At 38.9% G+C, this 10,908-nt stretch overlaps 1 protein-coding gene across 1 annotated transcript; it reads left to right on the top strand.

The window, feature by feature from the left end:
* Positions 1 to 430: 430 nt before the first annotated feature.
* LOC117434767 (NF-kappa-B inhibitor-interacting Ras-like protein 2) lies at positions 431 to 6,290 on the top strand. Its single transcript, XM_034057411.3, has 4 exons — positions 431 to 561; positions 1,393 to 1,517; positions 2,314 to 2,555; positions 3,500 to 6,290. The coding sequence occupies exons 2-4, from the start codon at positions 1,424 to 1,426 to the stop codon at positions 3,737 to 3,739; spliced, it is 576 nt and encodes a 191-aa protein (XP_033913302.3). The 5' UTR covers positions 431 to 561; positions 1,393 to 1,423; the 3' UTR covers positions 3,740 to 6,290.
* The last annotated feature ends 4,618 nt before the right edge of the window (positions 6,291 to 10,908 follow it).

Here is a 10,908-nt window from a genome sequence, read left to right as displayed (position 1 = left end):
CTTTTAATTAAACTCCAAATTAATTACGGCAGATATTACTACCAGCAGGACTTTTACTGTCACTAAGGCAGCCGATATCGTTTCTGCCAGAAGCTGCACAAAACAAATTATACTAAATACAACCACCCTTCCACTTTCTGAAAACCTAAAGTCCATGAAATATCAGTATTTCTCTTTCTCCATCCCTGATGGTGTTAAACTACCGGCAGCAGTCTTTTAGGGGGTTCTGACTGGCAGTAGAATTTGTACTGGGAATAGGAAACACCAAAAAAAAAAAAAAAAAAAAAAAGACTCCCGCCAGTAGATTTTCTACTGGTTCTAATCACTGATTTATTAATGAACTGTTCATTATGAACGCATATAAACTAGTGGGATGATGACAGAACAGAACACGCAATACTGGTCTGAACACAAGCCATTACACCTAACGACCTCCGAACCGTAAGCGTCGCTGTGGATTCCAGCTCCCCCCTTCAAAAATAATAATACTTAAAATATTACGTCTTGCGCAAACGCTTTCTTGATTCCAGATGCAAAAACAGTAAACAGGAAGCGCCCGGGGTGAGTGCACTGGTGTTTAATAAATGTCTTCATATTGTATCATAACAATATAAAGACGGGAACTTTGCGTAGGATTCAGATATTTTTTATTAAAAACGAATACGTCGTACGCCCTGCGCCTTTTTAAATTAACTGTTTTTTTTGTTGTGTCATTTATTTCTAAATTAGAAATGTGCTGAAAACGAATGCACCCGACAGTGTCATTTGACATATTATTATATTATTATTATTATTATTTATTTCTTAGCAGACGCCCTTATCCAGGGCGACTTACAATTGTTACAAGCTATCACATTATACATTATTTCACATTATACAGTTATCACGTTATTTTTTTTACATACAATTGCCCATTTATACAGTTGGGTTTTTACTGGAGCAATCTAGGTAAAGTACCTTGCTCAAGGGTACAACAGCAGTGTCCCCCACTGGGGATTGAACCCACAACCCTCCGGTCAAGAGTCCAGAGCCCTAACCACTACGCCACACTGCTGCCCATGGTTAGTGTGTCTGTTGCGGCATATTGTATTACTGCATATCGTAATTAAGACCGGTGACGTTTTAGTGTCGGAAGAGAAAAAAAAAAAAAGCTAAAGGAATATAATTTATTTATTGCTACAAAACAACTTTGGCGTAAACATAGTGGACATTATATAGAGCAGCCAACAAACCCCGTCGTAAAACCGTGGTCCTATTGGAAGTGACTCTGCAGCAGCAGTTGATGCATAATTCACCCACTAGTCTCTGTAAATCGCTTTGGATAAATGGGTCTGCTAAAATGACTAATTAATGCCGTGCGTACATATGGCTAACGTTTTATGTTTTTCACAGTTGAATCACAACCGTGTCACACAGAGTTAATATGGGGAAGAGCTGTAAAGTGGTTGTGTGTGGATTGTCGGCTGTGGGCAAAACAGCTATTCTTGAGCAACTGCTGTATGCAAACCACGTAGTGGGTAAGTAAGTTCACAGTGACCCGTTAAAGTAACAGCCCGGGTCACTGCAAGGTATGTTGTATGTAATGAAATGGGTAAGCAATTACAGTGCTTTATGTATTTATTTATTTGATGTAGTAACCATTGCTATTTCTCCAGATGAATATTTATTATGTGTCTTTATTGTTCTAAATTTTAATAGAACATCATTCTTTAAAACAAAAAAAAATGGATTGGATTGATGGATTTGCAGGAACCATGGAAACACCTAACTCTGTGAGATTCTGTTCAGCCCCTGAAATGCAGACTGTTTTATTACAGAAGGATATATTATTGTAAGACCTGTAAGTCTTATAGACTTCAAACAGACTTCAAGGATTTCAAACATTCAAAGGCTGATTCGTGGTCAGAATAGAAAAAATAATTGCATTTTCGCTAAGGCTAAGGCAACTCATAGTCTTTGAATTTTTGAATTTTCTGAATCATTTATAAAGTCTGACAATGCAAAGCTTTTCACATGTCTTACAAGCCAGACTGAATAACGTAATGCGCACGTGTTATTAAATAGACACATGTCCTGAGACTATTCCCATGAGGCAAATCTTGCTGTGTACAGTACACTGTGTTTAACCCTTTCAGTCCTGAATTATTTTTTGTCTCTCTGAAGAATAAACACCTTTTATTGAGAATGCATCAGAACAGGACACATTTTTTTTTTTTTTTTTTACATATATTTTACACACGATTTCCGGCTGGGATAAGGCGGGACTGAAAGGGTTAAGAGCGTCTCTCTGCTGTGTTGCTTCCCCCCCCCCAGGTTCTGAGCCCATTGAGACTCTAGAGGATATCTACATCGGCTCAATCGAGACGGACCGTGGTGTGCGGGAGCAGGTGCGATTCTACGACACCCGGGGCTTGAGGGAGGGATCTGAATTCCCCAAGCACTACTTCTCCTTCGCTGAAGGCTTTGTGCTGGTCTACAGCATCGACAGCAAGGAGTCCTTCAAGCGCATGGAGGCCCTCAAGAAGGATATCGACAAATACAGGGATAAGAAGGAGGTGCGGAGATCTGCCTCAGACTACAGTGACAGCACTGAAAGCTGTCTCCGTACTGAACACGCGGTGTATATAGAGCAGTGTGCACATTTCTTACAACACCCCCCGTTGCTTCTGTGGTTTGGATTTGTTGTGCATCTGAAATTAAACCACTGTAACTGAAAATCCTGGAAAATCGTCAAAATGGCAAATGAGTGCTTATCTAATTTAATTAATGATTTTAATAGGCCGCACATGCAAGGCATTTAAAATCGTAAGAGAACACATAGCCACACAAATGGTAAAATGCAATAGAAGTTGTTTAAGATGCCTAATTTAAAGCGCAAAATGATCGGTACCTATTGTTTCTATATCACTGATTAATGAAATGAAAAATGAAATTCTCACACCCAGAGGTGTTCATGCAGGTAGGTATATAAAGGATATAAATGACAAATCTTGAGGTGTTCAAATACATTTGCACACTGCTGTAAGACTGTGATATAGTGTGAGCCAGAAGTTGTCGGGTACTATTAACAAAAAATGCTAAAAATACTAACAAATGACTTTAACCCTGTATATACAGGGTATGGCTCCCCCTGCCAGGGTTTAAAATCCTGAACGTTTCTGCACAAGAACGTCCTGTATTGTTTGTGCACTGTTTTCTACAAAGCAGATGCGGGCACCGGTGTTGTTAAAGTAGTTTGGAAAATTGCACTGCATGACTGCGTTACTTTTTTTTTCTTTTTTTTACCCGCTCTGTGTGTTTCAAGTCATCACATTTTCGAAAAGGGTTATTAACATACCAAGCATCGTCCGGTTCCTTTTATAAGTGCACTAATACTAGAGACTCCAAATTTACAAGCGCCCTGTCTCACAACTAACCCAGATCTCACTGGGACTCCACTACTTTTCAAGTGTTCTTACTGGGGACCTTTTGTTGAAACAGGCTGTTGATTTTACTGCAGGTGACCATTGTAATCCTGGGCAATAAATGCGACCTCCAGGACCAGAGGCGAGTGGACCACGAAGGTGCCCAACACTGGGCAAAGACGGAGAAGGTGAGGCTGTGGGAGGTGTCTGTGACCGATCGCCGGACGCTGATCGAGCCCTTTGTCCACCTGGCCAGCAAGATGACCCAGCCCCAGAGCAAGTCCACCTTCCCCCTGAGCCGTAAGATCAAGGGCAGCGGCTCTCTGGACAGTTGAAAGGGGTGTGGAAAACACTCCTGATCTGGAACTTGTGGAAGTGTTTCAGCAGTATGGAACTGTAGTCAAAATGAATCATGTTGTTGTCAGTTCACCATTGTGGCGCATGCTTCAACGTTCAGCTTTTTTGAAGCATGGTGTTGTTCCGTTCTTCTGAAATGCCTTGTCCTTTTTGTTTTATTAACATTGTTACGTTATGGGACGGTGTGTTGGTGATTGTGAAAGAACACGTTGTGTGTTTTTGTCTTACTGGATTTTAGCGACCAACGGTAAAGCTTTTTGCCAGGCAGGTGAACCCACTTCTTAAGAAGATCATCGAAGCGTTCGGCCAAAAATACTTCAAAAACAGAAATAGCTTGTCTTTTTTTTTTTTTAATTTAAAAATGGGATCACGTTTTTTAATGCTGTGATCGTGAAAGGTAGGGGAAATAGATAGTTGCACTGTTAGGTACTGTGCAGGCAGATGCACTGCAAGTTATATAAGGTGAATGCATTAACACACCCGGCACAGGCTTGGTGGTCCAGTGGTTAAAGAAAGGGGCTTGTTACCAGGAGGTTCCAGGTTCAATCCCAGCTCAGCTGCTGACTCGCTGTGTGTGACCCTGAGCAAGTCACTTAACCTCCTTGCGCTCCGTCCTTCAGATGAGACGTAAAACAAACAAGGTCCTATTGTAAGTGACTCTGCAGAAACAGTTGATGATGCATAGTTCACCTCTCCGTAAGTCGCTTTGAATAAAAGCGTCTGCTAAATGACAAATTAATAATAATAATAATAATAATAATAATACAACAATGTGCCATTTACTTAAAAAATTGTAATAATTAATTAGGATAGTTGGTACAGAATCATATACAACATTCTATGTTGAAAAAAATATATAAGTGTACATGCCTAATAGAAGCTCTACTTTTTTATTTTCTTATTATATCATTTACAATTTTCACTATTATAATTTTCAGAAGATGGACGAATTATCAATTTTTGATTTTTAATACATTATTATTAGTTTATTTAGCAGACTCCTTTAAGGCGACTTACAGAGACTAGGGTGTGTGAACTATGCATCAGCTGCAGAGTCACTTACAACTACGTCTCACCCAAAAGATGGAGCACAAGGAGGTTAAGTGACTTGCTCAGGGTCACACAATGAGTCAGTGGCTGAGGGGGGATTTGAACCGGGGACTTCCTGGTTACAAGCCCTTTTCTTTAACCACTGGACCACACAGCCTCCTATGACATTGCCACTCGCAGACCCGGATTAGCGTTAGCACTAAGATAAAGTAGTCCGATTAGTTAGTGCTGATCGGGGTCTGTAAATCCAGTTATTTAAACATATAAAAAATGTAGCGTGCACACAGCTATAGTTACACCAGGCTCTTGAAGCCATACCCCTTGTGGTAGCAAAGTTTACATCTGTATGTAAAGCTGTAGTGTTTTGGATCCCAAAAATGTATGCTGTAACCCAAAATACTGTCTGTAGTACAAAGTTATTTAACCTCTTTATCTTTTTTTTTTCCTTTTGGTTCTGAGTTTGGTTGCTCACAGGTTCTGTTTCAGGTAAATTTACTGTGCACTGTGGAGTGTTAATTGTGTAAGGATTTATGCCCTGGCCTTGTAGGGAGTGACTGGCTTTTCATAACTCAGAGTGCAGCTGTCGCCTCGGGACAGATGATAACACTTTTGTTTTTCACATACATTGTTTCTGCTTAATAAACAGTTTTGAGCCTATGTACAAACCATAATCAAACCAATTTGAAACACACTATTAGCACACATACGCTTTTTTTCTGATAACCACGCACCTTGTGTAGGGCAGGGTACACATTGTTCCACTTAAATGGCACAAGCTCTTACTGTTTCACCAGCCTTTTGTTCCTTTCCATTATACAACCCGTTACTTATGCGTCCCATTTAAATGGTAAAGAAATCACTGAAACTGTCTGTAAACATTGTGTGATTGTCCTGTGTTCAATGTAAGCTCTAAATCAACGCAGGGTTGATAAACTCAATTAAGCTGTGCTTAGCTGGTGCACATCAGCCGTTTGTAATCGCCGGCCCTTTCGTTCGACCTTGTGATGCGTGGGTATAGCACTTTGCTGCCTGCGAAAATTGAGCAAAACTCGTAGCATTGTTCTTAAATGTAACTTCTTGTTATCTGGGTTTCTGCTGACATTGGTAAAGTAAACAAGAAACGCAAATGTAACTTTTAATATGTTTTGTCTCACTCCATGCATCATGCTAGGGAAGTACAAAGTAATTTTTTTGCTCAGCTAAGAAATATCTACACTGATGCCAGCGCAGACACTAACATCTCCACTGATGCAGCGCAGACACTAACATCTCCACTGATGCAGCACAGACACTAACATTTCCACTGATGCAGCACAGACACTAACATCTCCACTGATGCAGCACAGACACTAACATCTCCACTGATGCAGCACAGACACGACACCTCCTGAGGTCTACCGCATGCTGCATGTGGTCTTTGATTTGCTTTCTTCCTGTTTGCATTTTGATTCCTGAATAAACCATTTTTGATTAACTTTACCTGAAGATGATTCTTTATTATTTTTGAGTAGAAATCAAACCTCTTACAATTGCCTGCAAATGGCTAGTCTAATATCAGAGTCTATATTAGAGTTATATTATAGCACTGACTATTATGTGTTTTTTTGTTTTGTTTTGTTTTCTTCCCCCAGAGCAAAATGATCAGGCTACTCCTTTAATGTATCTTGTGACAATTTGCAGAAAAAATACAACATTGTTATGAAATAATAATAATAATAATAATAATAATAATAATAATAATAATAATAATAAAAAGCTGAAAGATGGGTGTTTTACTGATTTGCCACGCTCCTTGCAGCAGAAGGAGGTTATAATGTACACGACATCAATCTCACGTGTTGCTCTGGAAGCAAAATAGACGTTAAAAATTGAATTTATAACCACTGACTACATGGACTTACAAGGTAACAACTTTTTACAGTACGGAAAAAATTATTATATTCTTAGCAGATGCCCTTATCCAAGGCGACTTACAATTGTTACAAGATATCACATTATTTTTACATACAATTACCCATTTATACAGTTGGGTTTTTATTGGAACAATCTAGGTAAGGTACATTGCTCAAGGGTACAGCAGCAGTGTCCCCCATCTGGGATTGAACCCACAACCACTCCGGTCAAGAGTCCAGAGCCCTAACCACTACACCACACTGCTGGGCACTACCTATTTGTATAGGTTTCGTATTGAATAAATGTCAACAGTTTCCTAATGAAATGTAAACCTGTTTTCATTACACAGAAAACAGCCTGGATAGCTCAAGTTAGTTAGTGTGCATTTCAGTTAAAGGGCAGATAAAAGTGTTACCTTCAGTGCCCTCCAGAGGGCAGTATATAACTAAGTTGTGCCCTTTAATTGACTTTGATACAAAAAAACACACTTTTGTCCCATAATGAGGCCCTTTGACACCAGTTAATGCTATTAGGTGAAGGTGGTAATCTACCGTAACTGTCGGATCAGAATTTGAGTCCCTGTGATCTTCAATGTTCTGTATTACATTTTCTCCTCAAAAAACATCCCCTTGGTGAAAAATGGTTTACCACAGGAGGCTCACATTCATTTACTGGTTCAAAATGAAATGAGTGCCACGTTTGAACAGTGCACACGTTCCACTGGCAAAAGAAACGCATTGAAATTCATACCATTGCCTACATTAATACTTACTGCATTATGTTTATTATACATGTTCCACTGTGTTTTCATACCTAGTATTTATACACAGTGCAGTTTTTCTATTGTACTGTGGTACCATTCTACCCATGTGTGTTTTTTTGGGGTTTTTTTTGCAGCAGTTGTCTTAATTAGGTCCCTGAGTATAGTCGCACGAATGGATTGGCACTGAAGATCTTTTAGTGCAGGTTTGATATGCAACATCTTAAAACAGGCTAGACCTGGTCAAAGAATTGTAAAATAAAATAATGAAAGACAAAAAGAAGGCTGACAGACCATGCCTGCGTGTGCCTTTTTTGGCGAGCGGATAAGCCAGACACACTTACGAAGGTGGGCTGACTTTTGGTGATCCAGGATTTAGTGCCCCCTTTTGACAAAGCAAAGGGCTGACTGATGTGCAGCTACCGTGCGAAGCTGTCAGAGGTTCACTGCATACATAATATGTTCGGAAAGCAGTATTGGAATTTTAATGCCCTCAAATACCTTGTATGTGGATTGATGCCGGGAATACCCAGTCCGCCATAATTATTTGTTTAGTATCTGCAGTCCCTTGATACAAGGGAAATTCAGCAGACGCAGAGGGAATACATTAAACTCCGAGGATAGCAGCTGGTTGATTTTACTGGGCAGTAAAGCATGGTTTAAAATGCGGTAACACACCTTATTCCACTGAATAGAGGGATCACATTCACTTTTGAGTTGTGTTAGTACGGTATGTTTTGTCAGCTAACTGAGAGACTGGGGCAGGAGTCCATTTCCTGTTTTTCGATGACCTTTCATAACAGAGCAATCAAGCCATGAAGACAGCAATTGAGGAGAAATGCAAGACTTCTGACACGTCTTAAAAAGACAGATCTTGGTGGGTTTTAACATACGTTGGGCACCCTTGAGACAGACTGACATCTTTACAGTATCTAGGTGCAGGGCATGGACACACAATCCACCTTTATACAAGCTGCATCTTCCTGTTCCTTGGCCTTTGATAGAGAGGGTTGATAGTAGGCTCTCTGTTGGTAGGTGCTTCCTTATGAGCTATAAAACAAGTCTCAATTAAGTTCACTGATGTCTAAACTATGGAAAAATGTTCTAAGGCACCGTTGCCCCCCTATAATATGCGTTATTATAATATGCGTTATTTCTGGGGTTGTACATTTTTACAAACGATTACCAGTAATACCCCCCCTCCCCCCCCCCCCCGGAAAACCCATTGGAAATACATAATATTTTTGAGTACAATTGAACGGTTTAAATGTATCAAACCATGTCTTCCTATGTAATGTAGCCTTTCCGAACTTGATTTCAAATGACCTCAAAATGTCTCTATCAGTTTTTTTTTTGTTACCGAAATGAAAAAGGAATGGGACTTTTCATTGGCACAGCTGTACCCACATAAAAGGTATTGTTATATATTAAAGATCTTTTATTTCACCCCGGCAGTATATCTTTCAGTGCTTTCTCTGATTCATGCGATTAAGGCTTCCAGTGGATTTTAAAAGTGAGGGGGTCTGATTTACTGTAAGCATCACACAGAAATATAGATGGATTATTTTTTTATGGCAAATGTTTTTTTGGTTTTTGTTTTGTTGAGCAAACTTTCTTTTTTTTTTTTTTTTAATCAATTTAGTTTCCAGTATTTTTTTTTTGATAACACTAACCGTGCAACTTACCCATAAATAATGTAATTGTATGTAAAAATAATTTGATGTCTTGTAACAATTGTAAGTCGCCCTGGATAAGGGCGTCTGCTAAGAAATAAATAAATAAATAAATAAATAAATAAATAAATAATAATAATAATAATAATAATAATAATAATAATAATAATAATAATTGAACTGCTAATTTGCTTAATTAGACATTTTTTAAAAATTGTTTTCAGCTCTTAAACAGTTGGAGAGTTCAAGTTACATATAAAATGTTACAGCTAACTTGAAATCTGCAACTGTTTAAGAGCGGAAAACAATTTAATGGTCTAATTAAGCAAATGATCAGTTCAATTAAGGGTCTAGTTAAGTAACTGAGAGCTCAGTTGGAATTAAAACCAGCAGACACAGGGGGTCCCCAGGACCAGGGTTGAGAAACGCTGCCCTAGGGCATGAGTTTCCTGACTGTACTGAATGTAATCTACAGCAACTGATATGGCTCAGTGAGCTCCACAATATCTCTTTTGATTTAGAGGCAAATTATCCCATTTAGGGCTTCAAATGGAGTTGAAAAGACTGCAAGACGATTGTCTTTGGTTGAAGGTTAGGCCATAATGCAATAAAACAAACAGAATTATAATAATTCTGTGTGGAGAAAATACTTAAGATCTGAAAATCTTAAGATCTGAAATAGTTACGTATCAATTTGTGTGTGTGTTTTTTTTTTTTAGTTGACAATCGCTTACCCCGCCATACAGCGTTCAACAAAACAGCTGTACAGCATTTGATTTTTTCCTGTGGGTTTTATTTCTTCCAAAAAAAAAAAAACGCACATCAGTAGGAGTTTAAAAATCAATAGACCTCTAGAGGGACTTTATTTAACGCAATAGCAGGCCTATCAATCTCGATGAGGTTTTTCAAGTGTGATTACAGGGTTTATAAGCTTGTGTATGTGTGTGTGTGTGGACTGGGAGAGGGAGAGGGAGAGGGAGAGGGAGAGGGAGAGCGCTCATGCTAAGAATGAATAAAAGAAACCGAGAGCTTGTTTGTAGACTGTGAAGTTGTGAATAGTAAATATTTGAATGCACTGTGATTTTTTATCTAGGTGATGAGGTATCTAGTGATTGCTTTTGCTTCACAAGTGAAGACACTGACAGCATGTCTATTTGATTTTTTATTCGTGTTAGTACTACAACCCTCTGTCTTATGACGGAGTGTGCACATTAACGTCATTTAAAGTAGCTGTTTAGAAGGCATAGCTGATCAGCTGATCTCTTACAGCAAGTTTTCTTTTTTTACCGCCATCTTCATCATCATCATCTTCATCCATCCATCCATCATCAATCATCATCAATAATCATCGTCATCATCATCATGATTGATGATGATGATGATGATGATTGAATGAATGATGTATGAATGAATGATGGATGGATAATGGATATCTAATGATTTGCAGTGGGTCCCCATTGAGATTTGGGTCCTTTACGTTTGATTAAGGTATGCATTCTCTTAACATGTCTTGTGAATGTAAAAATAGCACAGGTGTAGCTTTTCATATTGTGTGAAAGACTGAATTGGTTAGGGCAGCCCTAATCATTACTTAGCCCACAGCTATCCCCTAGGGTGAGGGTTAATTGAGGTGTGACCTGCAATGGCTGACTATATTATGTAGTGTGTATTAATATGTGCCCCTTGGGCCAATTTATTCTATTGACATGCTTGTGATATTAATAGAAAATTATCATTTTTTCATAGCTCCTGGGGTCTAATACAGAGCTCT

Source organism: Acipenser ruthenus, chromosome 28, assembly GCF_902713425.1.
Source record: "Acipenser ruthenus chromosome 28, fAciRut3.2 maternal haplotype, whole genome shotgun sequence".
NCBI lineage: Eukaryota > Metazoa > Chordata > Actinopteri > Acipenseriformes > Acipenseridae > Acipenser > Acipenser ruthenus.
The sequence above is the reverse complement of the archived record's forward strand: the minus strand, read 5'-3'. Positions and strand labels throughout refer to the sequence as shown.